The sequence below is a fragment of the Rhinoraja longicauda genome, chromosome 22 (genome assembly GCF_053455715.1).
Source record: "Rhinoraja longicauda isolate Sanriku21f chromosome 22, sRhiLon1.1, whole genome shotgun sequence".
NCBI classification, from domain to species: Eukaryota; Metazoa; Chordata; class Chondrichthyes; order Rajiformes; family Arhynchobatidae; genus Rhinoraja; species Rhinoraja longicauda.
This window is the reverse complement of record NC_135974.1, coordinates 33286977-33304636: the sequence shown is the minus strand read 5'-3', so window position 1 is coordinate 33304636 and position 17660 is coordinate 33286977. Positions and strand designations below refer to the sequence as shown.

At 43.5% G+C, this 17660-nt stretch overlaps 1 protein-coding gene across 7 annotated transcripts in view; it reads left to right on the top strand.

Moving 5' to 3' along the window:
* The first annotated feature begins 3771 nt into the window (after positions 1-3771).
* Positions 3772-17660, top strand: part of arfgap1 (ADP-ribosylation factor GTPase activating protein 1) — a 30940-nt gene continuing 17051 nt past the window's right edge. For 5 of the 7 annotated variants that reach the window (XM_078419082.1, XM_078419079.1, XM_078419077.1 and 2 more), the window contains exons 1-5: positions 3772-3931; positions 11959-12023; positions 12850-12959; positions 13664-13832; positions 16865-16965. In XM_078419082.1, the coding sequence (XP_078275208.1) occupies positions 11964-12023; positions 12850-12959; positions 13664-13832; positions 16865-16965 (440 nt within the window). In that variant the 5' untranslated portion in view covers positions 3772-3931; positions 11959-11963. The remainder of the gene's footprint in view (positions 3932-11958; positions 12024-12849; positions 12960-13663; positions 13833-16864; positions 16966-17660) is intronic. The other 2 variants (XM_078419078.1, XM_078419081.1) reach the window with 2 other exon arrangements.

Here is a 17660-nt window from a genome sequence, read left to right as displayed (position 1 = left end):
GAAGTACCGAACGAAACTACATAGCAGTCATAGAAAAAAAAAAGAACACAAGACACATAACCCCAACACAAACGTCCATCACAGTGACTCCAAACACCCCCTCACTGTGATGGAGGCAACAAAACTTCCCCTCTCTTCCCCACGCCCACGGACAGACAGCTCGTCCCCGACCGACCCGCACAGTCCCCGCACTGGGCGCTGAAACGTCTCGCGGCCGAACCGGGCGATGAAAGGCCCGCGACCAAGCCTTGCGCAGCTAAGTCCCGCAGCCGAGCCGCACCAGCGGTGAAAAGTCCCGCAGCCGAGCCGCACCGGGTGGTGTTAAGTCCCGCAGCCGAGCCGCACCAGCGGTGAAAAGTCCCGCAGCCGAGCCGCACCGGGCGGTGTTAAGTCCCGCAGCCGAATTGCACCGGGCGGTGTTAAGCCCTGCAGCCGAGCTGCACCGGGCGGTGTAAAGTAAAGTCCCGCAGCCGAGTTGCACCGGGCGGTGTTAAGCCCCGCAGCCGAGCTGCACCGGGCGGTGTTAAGCCCCGCAGCCGAGCTGCACCGGGCGATGTAAAGTAAAGTCCCGCAGCCGAGTTGCACCGGGCGGTGTTAAGCCCCGCAGCCGAGCTGCACCGGGCGATGTAAGTCCAGCGGCCGAGCCGCACCGGGGGATGTTAGGCCCCGCAGCCGAGCCGCACCCCGCGCCGTGACGAAGAGAAAAGTTCCCCACACCCACACCCACCCCCCACACACCACCACCCCCTCCCACACATACACAACCAAAAAAATATATATAAAAATCATCCCAACACCGACACTCAACAAAAAAAAAGACGGACAGACTGCTAGTCAGCCGCTGCCGTTAGGCGCCGCCACATGGGTTTGGTGTGGACTGGGTGGGCCAAAGGGCCTGTTTCCATGCTGTATTTCTAAACTAAAAGGAAGAGGGCCAACCAAAGTGATTATAATAGATAACTTTAGTTAGCATGTCCTGGATCAAATTTATAATTATTAAAATGACCAAACTATCTGGAACAAGTAATTACAAAGAACCAGTAGGGATTTTGAAAAGGAAAAGTGTTCTCTGCAAACCTGTAAGAGTTGTTGAGGAGATGGCATGCTGCTCTTTAAGGAAAACGTGGCTTATGTTGTAAAAGATTATGCATTCGGAGGAAGAAGAATTGCCGATACCGTAGAGAAGTGTAACAGTTAAGAGGTTTTTTTTTCCTCTGTGTAGTTAGAAGCAGAAGAATTGCATTTATACTGCACCATTCATGACCTCAGAATGGCCCACGGCTTTTTGCATCAAATTAAAAGCTTTTTGAAATGCAACATTAAAATGCAGCCAATCTGCGTATACATTGCCAAAAATAGCAGTGCAACAATGAGCAGGTAAATACATGGGTAGGAGGAACTGCAGATGCTGGTTTATACCAAAGATAGACACAAAATGCTGGAGTAACTCAGCAGGTTTGGCAGCATCTCTGGAGAGAAAGAATAAGTGACATTTCGGGTCAGAACCCTTCTTCAGACTGAAAGTAGAGGTGGGGTGAATAAACTGGAGGTGAGAAAAGATCAGAACAAATCATATCTGATTTGTGGCAAATCATATCTGAATTGGGATAGAGGGATTGACATTGGTCATGTCACCAATAGTGACCCCTTTGCTCTACTTTGATATAGTGCCAAAAGATTGTTTAATCTGAATTTAAGAAAGCAGCAAGAATCTTAGTTTAACATCTAAAGCAAAATGTTCTTGACAGTACTTTGGAGTGTCAGTTCTGATTTTTGTGCTTCAGATTCTGAAGTAAGACTCCATACCCACCAACATTTAAGTTTGTGGGGTCTTCGATGGCATGTTCCACTCATTAACAAATCTCCACTTTAAACAATATTTTATCACTTGTCTTCATTCTTGGAATGATTATCTCCAATTAATATCCTCCAGTTGCTAAGTCATTGATTAGTGGAAACAAATGTTATTTACCTTGACAAAACTTCCCATAATGTTCTGAATTTATTTTTAACACGTGATACATTTTTGTTTTTGTAAATCTTCCAAATCCCTTTCGTCACACATCATAAATGAACCTTATATAAGGAAAACAAAACATTAATGGTGTGGATTTGTTTGTACTTTGGAGATCTTAAGTTGATTTTAAGTGAACTGAGAATTTTACCGAAGGAAATGGTTAAATCAGAATGATGAGTGAATGGTGAACAAAATAGCAAACTTAACAAGGTGTTAATTTATTTGTTTAATGGAACGTAGCTAAATTACATTATCACAAACAACAGACTGATCAGACCCCCTGCACAGAATAGCAGATCCAATAACGTATAGAATGTTTTGATTAATTTAGTGTGACTAAATCATTTACATTTCTGTTATTTGGTTATTCAGTAAAATTGATTTACTAAAAGAGATCTTACACTGATTGGAGACTAAAATTGATTTAAAAGGAAAGAATAACTTCTAGGTTACAGTTTAAGACTTTTATAAGTAGAAAATGCATTGGACAATACCTTCTGTATGGCTTCACTGATGTCCGACAAGTTGAATGGATATCGAAGGGTATACCTTACATTCTCTTCCATATCTCGAGTTTCCCTCTCCCCTACTCAGTCAGAAGTAGGGACTTGACCCAAAATGTCACCCATTCCTTCTCACTGGAGATGATGCCTGTCCCGTTGAGTTACTCCAGCATTATCTGCAGAATAAAATGTGCACTGGGTGGCCTCATGTCTACACTGGGCGGGCTCATGTCCACCACTGGGCGGGCTCATGTCCACCACTGGGCGGCCCCATGCCTACACTGGGCAGCTCCATGCTTACACTGGGCGTCTCCACGCCGACACTGGGCGGGCCTTGGTCCACCACTGGGCGGCCCCCTTGCCTACACTGGGCGGCCCCCTTGCCTACACTGGGCGGCCCCATGCCTACACTGGGCGACACCATGCCTACACTGGGCGGCCCCATGCTTACACTGGGCGTCTCCACACCGACACTGGAGGGGCCCTGGTCCAACACTGGGCGGGCCCCGGTCTACACTGGGCGGGCCCTTGGCCAACACTGGGCGGGCCCTTGTCCACCACAGGGCGGACCCTTGCCCACACTGGGCGGACCCCACGGCCACATTGGGCGGCCCCAAGCCCACACTGGGCGGGCCCCACGCCCACACTGGGCGGGCCCCGCTCCCACACTGGGCGGGGCCCCGCTCCCACACTGGGCGGGGCCCCGCTCCCACACTGGGCGGGGCCCCGCTCCCACACTGGGCGGGGCCCCGCTCCCACACTGGGCGGGGCCCCGCTCCCACACTGGGCGGGGCCCAGGCCCACACTGGGCGGGCCCTGGGCCTAAACTGGGCTGGCCCTGGGCCTAAACTGGGCGGGCCCTGGGCCTAAACTGGGCGGGCCCTGGGCCTAAACTGGGCGGGCCCTGGGCCTACACTGGGCGGGCCCTGGCCTACACTGGGCGGGCCCTGGCCTACACTGGGCGGGGCCTACACTGGGCGGGGCCTACACTGGCCGGGGCCTACACTGGCCTACACTGGGCGGGGCCTACACTGGCCTACACTGGGCGGGGCCTACACTGGCCTACACTGGGCGGGCCCTACACTGGCCTACACTGGGCGGGCCCTGGTCCCACACTGGGCGGGCCCTGGTCCCACACTGGGCGGGCCCTGGTCCCACACTGGGCGGGCCCTGGTCCCACACTGGGCGGGCCCTGGTCCCACACCTGCCTTGTCCAACCACCGGGCGCTGCGTCATCAGGCGCCGCGTCATCAGCCCCGATGACCCGGCATCCTCCGCGGCTGCAACGTCGCCAAAGATGGCGGCGGCCTTCACCTGACGGCGGCGCCGCGTCCGCGCTCTCCCCGGCTCCATCTCTCCAACACCAACACCGCCGACATCCCGTGGAGGATCGGCGCTGCCCTTGGGTGAGGTGAGGGGGCGGATTATGTGTGTGTGGGGGTGTTTCTCGGCACCGGTGAGATGAGGGGGAGGGGAAGGCCGGCCCCATGACGTTTCCGCCACCAGGTCCCGCCCCCCGGCCCGCCGCTGATTGGCTGGCGACTGGGGGCGGGCGGCTGTGACTGGCCAGCGGTGTTGTCAATCGCGGTAAGGACGTGGCGGCCGGCTTGTCCCAGACCCCGGCCTCGGCTCCAGCATTGTGTGTGTCCAGCCTTGTAATGTCTCTCTTGTGTGTTTCTCAGTCTGAAGAAGGGTCCCCCACCCGAAACGTCGCCCATTGTCAGTCTGAATAGACAGTAGGTGCAGGAGGAGGCCATTCGGCCCCTCGAGCCTGTACGCGCCGCCATTCAATGTGATCATGGCTGATCATTCTCAATCAGTACCCCGTTCCTGCCTTCTCCCCATACCCCATGACTCCGCTATCCTTAGAGCTCTATCTAGCTCTCTCTTGAATGCATTCAGAGAATTGGCCTCCACTGCCCTCTGAGGCAGAGAATTCCACAGATTTACAACTCTGACTGAAAAAGGTTTTCCTCATCTCCGTTCTAAATGGCCTACCCCTTATTCTTAAACTGTGGCCCCTGGTTCTGGACTCCCCCAACATTGGGAACATGTTTCCTGCCTCTAACGTGTCCAACCCCTTAATAATCTTATATGTTTTGATAAGATCCCCTCTCATCCTTCTAAAAGTAGAAGAAGGGTCTCGGCCCATTCTGTTTCTCCAGAGATGCTGCCTATCCTGCTTATCCTGCTGAGCTACTCCAACATTTTGTGTCTACCTTTGTATATTTCTCTCTTGGGCAGACACCATTCCAGTTCGTTCGGTAACTGATAATCGACCTCAATGAATGTAGAAACTTAATTATGGGAGGTGGATAATTCCACCAAAAGGGCCCCATTTCTGTAAATAGTTGCAAATGCAACTTTTTTATCTATTCTACTGCATAACCAACAACAGCTGGGCTATCATGCAGGTTTCGCTCGCGTGGGTACTGTTTGCAAAAGGGTTAATCAGATTTTTATGTGGACAAGTTTGGTGAGATGATCCACCATGTCCAAGCTGTCGAGCTGTGACTTGAAGAGTGACAAGGTTGGTGCACATCTGGTGGTGTTGGGAAGGATGTTCCACTCTAGGATAGTTCATGGATATAGTGACTGTAGGTAACTATTTTTGTTTGCTCTAATTCTAGTATAAATGAAGTGACCTGTGGACTGTCTTGTAAATTTCTGGGTATTGGATTGAATGAAGTGAGATATGTCACTGGGGATGATGCCATGAGTCTCTTTGTAGACAGTATATCAGCGGGCTTTGACTGGTGAGGCTGAGTCGAGACCTGATGGGGGGAGGCCCTTTAAATATATATTTTTAATGCACTCGTTCCGGGATGTCCTCGCATCACAGTGCGACAATAGACATATGTCCCACTGTCTTCAACAGAGAACATTCCGTTTCCCTCACCTTAATTGCGTAGGATGGAACTGCAGGTGCTGGTCTACACCGAAGACAGGTGCAAAATGCTGGAGTAACATTGTGGGACAGGCAGCATCTCTGGAGAGAATTGAATTGGTGACGTTTCGTGTCGAGACTCTTCTTCAGTCTGAGAGTCAGGTGAAAGGAAACGAGAGATATAGACGGCGATGTAGCGAGATATAGAACAAATGAATGACAGATATGTAAAAAAGTAACAATGATAAAGGAAACAGGCCATTGTTAGCTGTGGGGCTGGGTGAGAATGGGCGCAGACAATGAGACCCAAGAAGACGAATATTTACTTCTCTAACTTCAAGTAACCATTGCTTTCCCCCCATCTCTCGCTCTCTCTCGCTCTCTCTCTTCCCCCCCCCTTCCTAGTTCTCCGACCAGTCTGACTGCCCCCTTGATTAAATATTATCTCTATGTTTCGTCGTCACCTTCCCCTAGCTAATAATGATCTATTCTTTTTCCTTTATCCGCATCCTCGTTGATGTTTTGTTTTTACGCCCATGCATATCTCTGTGTCTCCCTCTCCCCTGCCTCTCAGTCCGAAGAAGGGTCTCGACTCAGCCTCGGCCTCCATGAGCACCAGGCCACTCTGGCTGCTTTCTTTTGTGATAGGAGCAGAATTAGGCCATTCGGCCCATCAAGTCGACTCTGCCATTCAATCATGGCTGATCTGTCTTTCACTCTCAGCCCCATTCTCCTGCCTTCTCCCCATAACCTGTGATACCCATACTAATCAAGAATCTATCTTTGCTTTAAAAACATCATGTTCATAAGTGACATGAGCAGAATTAGGCCATTTGGCTCATCGAGTCTACTCCTGCCATTCAATCATGGCTGATCTATTTTAACCCCCTTCTCCTGCCTTCTCCCCATAACTCCTGACTTCCATTGACTTGAACTCCACAGCCTTCTGTGGCAACTCTCTACAAAATGCTGGAATACTTTACCTGAAGCTATGGGTCTGGAATCATTGTTGAGGATTCCTATGGCTATGTGTCGTGTTATATACTGTTGCAGCACCACCTCCGGTGTATACATCCTGTACTTTGGGCAGGGATTACTCAGCAAATGTGAAAGGGTGTGGCATTATTGCACGTCAAACCGTGCAGCCCTTTAATCCACCAAGCCTGCACAGACCATGGTGCCAATTTAAATAATCCCACTTGCCTGCATTTGGTCTATGCTCCTCAATTCTCTTCATGTTCAAGTGTCTAATTGCTGCTTAAATGTCCCTATTTTATTGGTCTCTTCCATCTCCCTGACAGTGCATTCCAGGCACCTTTCATTCGGTTTCGGAAAAAAAAATGCTCGCATGCTGGGATGCTTTCTAATGAGCAGCTGTTGAAGTAAATGAGATAGCGGTGACATGCTGAACTTCCTTGTTTGTTAGAGTATTCGGTGACATGCTGAATCTCTTTAAACTTTTAAGAGTCTAGAGGCATTGACTTGCCCTCTTTGTGATTACATCTATGTGCTGGGCCCAGGGCGTCATTCGAGATGTTACATCCTAGGAATTTGAAGGTGCTGGCAGTGATTTACTGGTAAACCAAGGGAAACTGGTGTATGGTCTCCTGGCGTCCCTTTAATGAAGTCATCAATAAGTTGAGATCCTAATATTATCACATTGTTTCGGACATTTTACTGTGCTTAACTTCACTGGTACATTAATTATGAGTTGGATATCATAGACTATAGGGAAAGTTGATCCATCGTAGCCAGCTATGAACACGCTTCAGATTGTAGCAGGTCTATTCGGCTTAAACTATTAATGATATTGCATTATGAATTGATTGTAAATCAAGTTCATTTTTCGGTTGAATTTAATAATTCAATAAATATCATTGCTGGTTCATTATAAATTTTAATGCGTGTTCATAATATAGATATAATAGATTGCGTGCCGCAGTCAATAATTGTGTGTATTAACTGACTTATCAATTATCTAATCATTTTTTGTTAAACTTTGGTAAATATTGCTATAAGTTCAAGTATGTGTAATTATACTTTGGAGAGCTGTTTCATATTTCAGCTGAATAGAATATTTATTATTTTGTAGAGATGTGAAATTGGATCAGAAAAGATGTATTGCAGTTTTATGTCTTCATATTTAAAAATATATATTTTTAAAGAATTTAGAGTCCATGTCCTTTCTGGGTTCTGACAAGGTTTCCATTCCTGAGAACTGTTTGTAACCTGAACAGTTTGCAAGGTGGTAATGTTGCCCCAAACTGAGACCCTATACGACAGAAGATGCCTGTGGAGGTGCATTGTTCCAAGGGAAAAGATAGTCTGGACAAGCATTTTAAATCTTGTTTTGCCCTTTCTAATACAAAAACTGATTTAAACTAATTTAGCCCGAGCATACCTTATGCTAATAATATTCTTTTAAACACTTTTATTGCTGATGAGGTTTTTAGTGCTATTGACAGTTTTAAAAAGGACACTTGTTAGCAGTGTGTCTACAGATAGGATTTGCAAAATTATCATCCATGTGTTACCTTTAGATTTTAGACTTTAGAGATGCAGCATGGAAATAGGCTCTTCAACCTACCAACCAGCGATCATCCCATACACTAGCACCATCCTACACACTAGGGACAATTTACAGAAGCCAATTAACCTACAAACCTGCACGTCTTTGGAGTGTGGGAGGAAAACCGGAGCACCCGGAGCAATCCCATGCGGTCACAGGGAGAATGTACAAACTCAATTCAGACAGCGTCTATTAACTAAAATGTATAAGAAGGAACTGCAGATGCTGGTTTAAACCGAAGATTGACACAAAAATCTGGAGTAACTCAGCAGGACAGGCAGCATCTCTGGAGAGAAGGAATGGGTGATGTTCGGGTCGAGACCCTTCTTCAGAGCTAAAATGTATTCTCAGGTTGAACTTAGCAAAATTCCAGCTAGTGCCATAAACATAGAAACATAGAAAATAGGTGCAAGAGTAGGCCATTCGGCCCTTCGAGCCTGCACCGCCATTCAATATGATCATGGCTGATCATCCAGCTCAGTAACCTGTACCTGCCTTCTCTCCGTAACCCCTGATCCCTTTAGCCACAAGGGCCACATCTAACTCCCTCTTAAATATAGCCAATGAACTGGCCTCAACTACCTTCTGTGGCAGAGAATTCCACAGACTCACCACTCTCTGTGTGAAGAAATGTTTTCTCATCTCGGTCCTAAAAGACTTCCCCCTTATCCTTAAGCTATGACCCCTGGTTCTGGACTTCCCCAACATCGGGAACAATCTTCCCGCATCTAGCCTCTCCAACCCCTTAAGAATTTTATATGTTTCTATAAGATCCCCCCTCAGTCTTCTAAATTCCAGCGAGTATAAGCCTAGTCTATCCAGTCTTTCTTCATATGAAAGTCCTTCATATGAAACAATCCCGTGCAACGTTGTAGCGGCTGGTAAATCTATCCCACGGTCTCCCAAACTCTCACTCGTATGTAAGGGCAACGTGTAAATCAGATCCGTAAACTGGGACGACCTGTTGACAAAATGAATTCAACTATTAAAGAAAATGGATTACTATAAGTTTCAGAATCGTATAGTTTGATAAATTGCTGCAATAGGACACTTTTTGTCCTTTACCTCATTATATTCATGCTGGATATGAATGGAAATCAAATGAATATTTTGATGAGACCAGTGAGCCATGGTGTAAAATATCAGGCAGAATGATCACTAAATTGCATCTATCTTAAAAGTGGAAAACAATTAAAACAACAGACATGTCCTCCTCGGGCTTTGATTTATGGAAATTTCATACAAATGAATGTTTGCAAGACCAATGGGATGGATGGGGATGAATTTGCCAGCCACTGTTGAGGTATAGGCATGTACCAGAGAGAAGGAATGAGTGATGTTTCGGGTCACGGCCCTTCAGGTCTGAAACATCGCCCATTCCTTCTCTCCAGAGATGCTATTTGTCTCATTGAATTACCCTGGCATTTTGTGTCTATCTTTGGTTTAAACCAACATCTACCGCTGGCTGGAATCCGGGCATTTCTGCATGCCTTCTCTTTCTCTCATGCCCCGCCACCTCTCTCTGTCCCATGAGCTGCACCGATTGTTGGCCTGGGCCAAGCTGAGCAGAGCCTGGAGCTCTGAGCAGCCTCATGCACTCAGTCAGTGAGGTGAGCTGGCAGCTCTTCCCATGCTTGCCCACTGCTGTTTCCCTGATCCTTTCCCATGTTCTTTTCCAACTTGTTAGCAATCAGGGTTACAAATAGTTATCTGGAACACAGCCCTGCTGTGGTCACAGTAATATCATGAGCTAAAGTTTCAAAAGAAGGAAGTGGCATTTGACAATTCTAATAAAGCAAGTTTGTAACTAGGTTGGCAGATAAAGGGAAACAGTAGGTGGATTTTTTGAGGCTTTTGATGAGGTGTAATGCAGTGATTGTTATAAAAGATCGGTGTTCATGGAATTATGGGATAATAACACAGATGGAGGATCGAAATCTTATAGAAACATATAAAATTATAAAAGGACTGGACAAGCTAGATGCAGGAAAAATGTTCCCAATGTTGGGCGAGTCCAGAACCAGGGGCCACAGTCTTAGAATAAAGGGGAGGCCATTTAAAACTGAGGTGAGAAAAAATGTTTTCACCCAGAGAGTTGTGAATTTGTGGAATTCTCTGCCACAGGGCAGTGGAAGCCAAATCACTGGATGAATTTAAGAGAGAGTTAGATAGAGCTCTAGGGACTAGTGGAATCAAGGGATATGGGGAGAAGGCAGGCACGGGTTATTGATTAGGGACGATCAGCCATGATCACAATGAATGGCAGTGCTGGCTCGAAGGACCGAATGGCCTCCTCCTGCACCTATTTTCTATGTTTCTAAAAGAGAATAGAATTATGTCAATATTTTGGGGTTGACAGATTGTTAATGGTTGAGTGGTGCTGAGATCAATGTTTGTGCTTTACCACACATTGTCTTTGAGGGTGTCATATAGTGTAATATATCCAAGTTTTCTGATGGTACACAACTAAGTAAGGAGGGCAGTGAGGATAACAAATTGCAAAGGATATAGTCGGGTTGAGTGAGTGGGCCATCATTTGACAAAAGAGTATAACGTTGGGAATTCTTCAACATCTACTTTGGTGAGAACAATAGGAAAAAACATTTTTTTTAAATGAGAACAGTAAATATTTAGAGAAACCTGAGCATCCTTTTACGTGATTCATAATATTTAACATGGAAGGACGGCAAGCAAATGGAAAGGTCAATGGTATTTTAATCTGTCACAAGAAAATAGGAGTATTTAAGGAAGAACAATTTGTAGTAATTATATGGAGCTTTGATGAAGTCGGGCTGGTGTATAATGCATTTAAAAAAAACATGTTTGGGGAGGTTATAACCAAGATTCTAGTCGCAGAGCCATGGAGTGGGAAAGTGAACAGTGATTATGCAAATTGTATGCAAAGGGCTGAACAGGTTGGCAAGAATGGGGTTTGAGTATAATATTGGGAAATGTAATGTTGTTCATTTTGTTGAGCAAAATAGAAAAGAAGGACTTTTTTGAAAATGTGAGAGACTAGTAAATATAGAGGAAACCTGATGTTTTTCATTAAAGGCAAAAAATTAACAAGCATTTACAGAAATGAATGAGTGTTTAATGGTGTAGCAACCTTTGTTGTCAAACATTGGCGTATGGAATGTAGAAAGTCTATTTGCAATCACACTGGTGTTGGTCAGACTACATTGAAGTTACCATGCAATTTGAGTCCTTGTACTAAAATAAGGGTGTAATGTCCGTTCTTCACATTGACTATCAGGATAACCCTAAAGGGTTGTTTACCTGTTGAATCTTTGCCTTAGATTTATTAAGGCCTGAAAGAATGAGAAGTTGCATATTTTGAAATGCAAGATTTTGGGAAAGGTAGATGCTGATAGTTTTTTTTTTCTTGAAGCTGGAGATGTTATAAATAGACGTTGGCTCTGGACAAGGGGCTAGCCATTTAGAGGAGATATTTTGTGGGCAGTTGTAAATCTGTATCCCAAGGACCTGATTTTTGGCTATATTGAAGACAAATAGGGACTAAGAGAAGAAAGGGATATGGGAATGGTTCTGGAAAATAACGAGGTGTAGCATCTGGCATTTTTAATTAAATGATGGAGACTAATGGGGTAATAAGTGTGTCACTTGTTGCTGTTACAAAAAAACATTACAGGTAGATTGCTGTTGATATCATCAGGATGAATTATTGTCATGGGGTCAGAAACTCATCACTGTTCCTGATTCACTGTTTGAGATTAATGGACTTGTTTTGGTTAGTTTTTTATTTTCAATATTTACAAGCCTGTCCCCCCATTATTTTGCACTGTTATAAATGAATTCTGCTGTATGAGCTCTTTAATGATCGCATTGAAAGAAGGTGGTGACCTGACTTTTGCATTTTAGGCTATAGGTCATATCCTCCATGTTGTGCCTTTTCTAAAGTGACTTCTTCCGCAGGGACTGACCTGTAATTACACAACAACGCTCTTTTATTTGCTTCTAGGCACTATGGCGAGTCCAAGGACAAGACGGGTTCTTAAAGAAGTGAGGACTCAAGAAGAAAACAACGTATGTAAATAAGAATGTGTTCTCACAACTGTCAAATGGAGTTTGAATTCACTGAAACATGAATGTTCTGAGTTTACAGAGGCTATGATTCTTTTTAAATGGCTTTAATCTATCACTGGTAACTTGTGTCACCTGACAGTTTTCTATGAGGCCATTTTTAGGCCCTTTAGCTCAATAAGGGCTTCTCCAGCAGTAGTGTTGGTGCTTTATCTTTACCCCTTTCCCCCTTTTCACCAGCGTTTTGGATGCATCAGGACAAAAGAATACCAAAAAGGAAATTTTGTCATTGGTGCCAATTCAAAATAAGTGTATTACAAGATGTTGCTTCTGCACACTTCTAGAGCATTATCACTGCCACGTGTATTAAATAAAAGCTCATTATCAAACGGGTAAAACATGTTTTTCGTATTCAGAATTTTTAAAGAATCGGAATAAATGGGCAGGATTGGAAGTGGCTACTTCCCACTTTTTGACTTTTATTACTTAGCTGTTCCCCACCATTGCCTGCTGCAATGTAGGATGTGATACCAATTACATTTGGAATCATATGGCAGTCAAATAATTTAACAAATTATTTTAACCAATTTTCTTATTGATAACTTCACAAATGGTTATTTTGGTGGTTGTATGTGAATTTTCATTTTTGTTTCTACAGAAAATCTTTTTTTTTTTGGTCCAGGTTCTCTTAACACAAGTAGCTTTTAAGCGTTTAAAAGTGTCTTATTTTAAAGTGTCTTAAGAAAGTAAAATGTCCGTCACATTTTAAAGCAGTATTATTTTTCAAGTTGTCTTCAATTTTGTACGTTGCCTTTTTTCTCTCTTCTAGGTTTGCTTTGAATGTGGGGGTTTCAATCCACAATGGGTCAGTGTGACCTATGGAATATGGATCTGTCTCGAATGCTCAGGAAAGCACAGAGGTCTTGGAGTACATCTCAGGTACATTGATGAAAAATGCAAGCCCCCCCCCCCCAACTGCAAAATAGAAACTAGCGCATCTTCTCTTCAGTCTGAAGAAGGGTTCCAGCCCCCCAAAAATATCTGTCCATTCCCTCCACAGATATGTTGCCTGACCCGCAAACATTCATTTGAGTTGCTTTGTCTATTGAGTTCCCAAACTGCAAACTTGCCTGAGATTGAAAAATAAGGCTGTTTCAGTACCAATGCTAGTCTAGGGTTTTTCCGGACTATTATTAGATAACATTTCTGGACACAATTGATCTTTGTAGGTACGATGATTACGATGATTTAAGAGACGTTCGGATAAGCAGATGGATAGGCAGAGAAGGGAAGGATATGGATTATGCGCAGGGAGATAGGAAATGGTCTTGGCATTGTGTTCGGCCGAAGAGGCTGTTCTTGTGCTGCACTGTTCTATATGGCATAATATTTGGACCGTTTCTTGTCAGGTCAAGACTTCTATGTCAAATCCCAGTTGTATAAAATATGAATCATCTGTACTCCATTAAGTATTCAGTGAAGGAAAGGATGTTGATAGGAAATACAATATATATTTTTTAAATCCTTACAAGAATTTGATTTAAAAAATTTTTTTCACTCGGCAAAAATAGGGATGTTGCTGTTGGAAATTAGAACTCGTTCTACAATCAAAATAACATTAACTGTTTCCTACTGTCCTCTAGCTTTGTACGGTCCGTTACTATGGATAAATGGAAGGATTTAGAGTTGGAGAAAATGAAGGCCGGAGGCAACACAAAATTCCGCCAATTTTTGGAATTGCAGGATTACGATCCATGTTGGTCACTACAAGAGAAATATAACAGCCAGGCTGCAGCTTTATTCCGAGATAAGGTACTTTAATCATTGATGTGTTGCGGATTAAATACAAGTTATTTGGCTCAACTATGAAGTGAAACTAATTTGAAGCGTTTTTTAATGAAATAAATTTTACTCCATTAGCTACAACTCAAATGAACTTGGATTAAATGTGCAGCCTTAAGTGAAGTTTTGTCTAGCTTCATTATCGTTACTTTGATGTCCTGCTTGAATTCTAATTATTTCCTCGGCCTGATACAAGCTTCTAATTGTAAAACGTGTAAGAAGGAACTGCAGAAGCTGGTTTAAACCGAAGATAGACACAAAGAACTGGAGTAACTCAGCGGGACGGGCAGCATCTCTGGAGAGAAGGAATGGGTGACGTTTTGGGGCGAGATCCTAATTGTGAAATCTTTGGTCCAGAGCATTTCTGAAGTGTGAAAGTCCATAAAAGACTAAGTTTGTTATAGCTCTCTCCTTAAGATACATTTTGATCGCTTTGTACTAAAATATGTTTAAATACTCTTGATTGATTGGCCAAGTGGACTGAGAACAGTTGATGGAATTTAATACATAGAAAAGTGAGGTGTTGCATTTGGGAAGTCTAACATAGGCAGGACCTGCACAGTGAATGGCAGAGTTCTGGGGAGTATTGTAGAGCAGAGGGATCTAGGAGTGCAGGTGTATGGTTCCTTGAATGTAGATAAGATGGTCAAAAAGGCTTTTGGTACATCGGCCTTCATCAGTCAGCGTATTGAGTATAGAAGTTGGGAGGTCATGTTGCAGTTGTATAAGACATTGGTGTGACCACATTTAGAGTTTTGTGTTCTTTTCTGGGCACCATGTTATAGGAAAGATGTTGTCATGCTGTAAAGGGTACAGCGAAGATTTACGAGGATGTTGCTTGGACTAGAGGGTCTGAGCTACAGGGAGAGATTGAGTAAGGTGGGGGTCTATTTCCTGGAGTGCAGGAGGATGAAGGGTGATCTTATGGAGATGTTTAAAATCATGAGTGGAATAGATTGGGTAGGTGCACAGGGTCTCTTGCCCAGAGTAGGTGAATCAAGGATCAGAGGACATAGGTTTAAGGCGAAGGGTAAAAGATTTAATAGGAATCTGAGGGGTAACTTTTTCACGCAAATGGTGGTGGGTGTATGGAACAAGCTGCCAGAGGAGGTAGTTGAAGCTGGGACTACCTCAATGTTTAAGAAACAGACAGGTACATGGATAGTAGATCAGTCTGAAGAAGGGTCTCGACCCGAAATGTCACCCATTCCTTCTCTCCAGAGATGCTGTCTGACCCGCTGAGTTACTCCAGCATTTTGTCTACCTTTGATTTAAACCAGCATCTGCAGTTCTTTCCGACACAGGTACATGGATAGGACGGGTTTGGAGGGATATGGACCAAATGCAGGCAGGAGGGGCTAGTGTAGCTGTTGACTGGTGTGGGCAAGTTGGGCCAAAGGACCTGTTTCCACACTGTATCACTCTGTGACTCTCTATTTGATTATCTCCAGTTTAATACCATGTTGCCATACAACAAGTGATTATAATATCTGTAGTAGGTAATCATGTTGTATCTCATGGCTCAATATTTGTACTAAAATATGTTTAAAAGCCTAAATTGTCCTTTATTATGTTTGGCTTTTGTTAATGATGATTGCCAATATCAAGTTTTGTATACTGTCATCCATTGATTAGATGCAGGTGAATGACTTGTTTTCTTACAACATTGTACCTTTACTTCTTATCTAAAACTTAAAACTGTTTATCTTAAGCTCTTAAATGTGAGATTGGTTTAGCCTGTGAATCTGAATAATTTTGTCCAAACATTCTCAGACTTCATACCTTAGGCCAAGCTAGAGTATTCCTTGAATGAGCGTTAATGCTTCAGATAAATGTAGTTTATTTTGTTGTCATGTGTACTGAGGTACAGTGAAAAGCTTTTTGTTGTAGGCTATCCAGTCAGCGGAAAGACAAAAGATGATTGCAGTTAACCCCTCCACAGTGTACAGATCCAGAATAAAGGGAATAACATATAGTGCAAGGTAAAGTCCAATTAAAGATAGTCCGAGGGTCTCAATGAGATATAAGGTAGCTCAGGACCATTCTCTAGTTGTTGATAGAATGGTTCAGTTGCCTGATGACAGCTGGGAAGAAACTGTTCCCGAATCTGGAGGTGTGCGTTTTCACAGATAAATGTTCAGTATTTCATCATACTATTTAAAAAGTGTAATTATAATTGTTCATCTAATTTTTTTGATACAATTAGTTTAGAACAGTGGACGAAGATGTTTTTATTCTTGAGAGATTGTAGGATTAACCTGTCCAGATTTTCAAGAGCCCTTTATTGCTGTTAATTGAAGCGTTGTATCTTGTTTTAACTAAACTAAAAGAAAATTTTGGGGTGTTAGACGTTATAATAAATAGGACTTTCCTGTGCTGCTTTCCACAGGAGAGGCGTGTTTTAGTGATTTTACTGGCATTGTCTAATGCATTGGCATTGTCTACTTCTGGATGGTTCCTATAATGAGTTGTGTTTTCCTCCAGATGCTTTAGTGGCACATTAACTGTGAAGACAATGTGTTAGTATTGTGCATTTTTAAAATGGTGATGATAGCTGCAGAGTTGGAAACCAATCCTCAATTTAAGTTCAGACGAGCATCTCCCAGTCGGCCCAATTAATAGTTGGAATCATTGAGTGAATGCCTAAAATTGCGATTAATAAGCTATCCACACCTGCACAGAATAGGAAAATTTTCTCCGGGAGAAATTTAGAAATGCAATATTTCTGCATTATCTTGTGTACGTTTTGATGCTTTGTGCAAACAGTGAGGCTTGGGGTTCAGCGTAGACTTTCAAGTTGTTTCTTGGCAACCGCCGTAACAGATTAGTTTCTGCATCATTAACAACGTACACATTCGTATTAGCACGTTTTTCTTTTCAAAAAAATCTCAGGGTGCATTATCTGTTTTGAAATTATGTGTTTAAAAAAAAAATTGCAAGCTGCCCATCTGCCACTGTGACAGACAACCAAACACGCACTTATTTTTCTTGTTGCTTTTCAGATTGCTGCCTTGGCTGAAGGTAGGGAATGGTCCATTGAAACGTCAGAAGCTCGGAATTGGACGCCACCACAGCCTAAAGCATCTATCTCTTCAGCACATTGGTATTTAGTCCTCACCTTTCTTATTAATATGTGAGCGTTGCATATAATGTTTAGTAAAAGCCTGATGAGATTACATAGGCTTTAGTACAATGTTTAACCTTTGTGTTCGCAGAGGTTTGTCTCGTGGCGATGTCGTGTGGAAGTTTTGCCATAAAATGTCATTTTTTGTTAAAAAGCAATGCCACAGCAAAAATAATTAAAAACAAAAAGCAGGTGCTATCACAACGTTTTAAAAAACATTTGAAAAGGTACATGGATAGGATAGGTTCATAGGGCTATGGGCCAAACTTGGGGAGGTGGGATTAGTGTGGATGGGGCACGTTGGTCGGCATGGGCAGGTTGGACTGAAAGGCCTGTTTCCAAGCTGTATCATTCAAAGCATGTTTGATTACATGGTTTGTATTGCACAAAACACCTTTGATCTTGGAAGCATATTGAGCATAAACCAAATTTACAGGTAATGTTTGGGTGCTGAACCCCGATTATCCGGGTTTCTTTGTGTTGCTCGTTAAGGCCAGTTAATGATTGGGAATGTATGTTGTCTTTGCTTGAAATGTCAGTATTAATGGAAAAATTGGAAAAAGATCATGTAACAATCAATTTTCCTTTACTATTTGGATTAGAGGATACAATTTATAAATTTGCTAAGCTTTTGACAACAAATAGTTGTCATACTAAGCTTAAAGCTGAGCGTA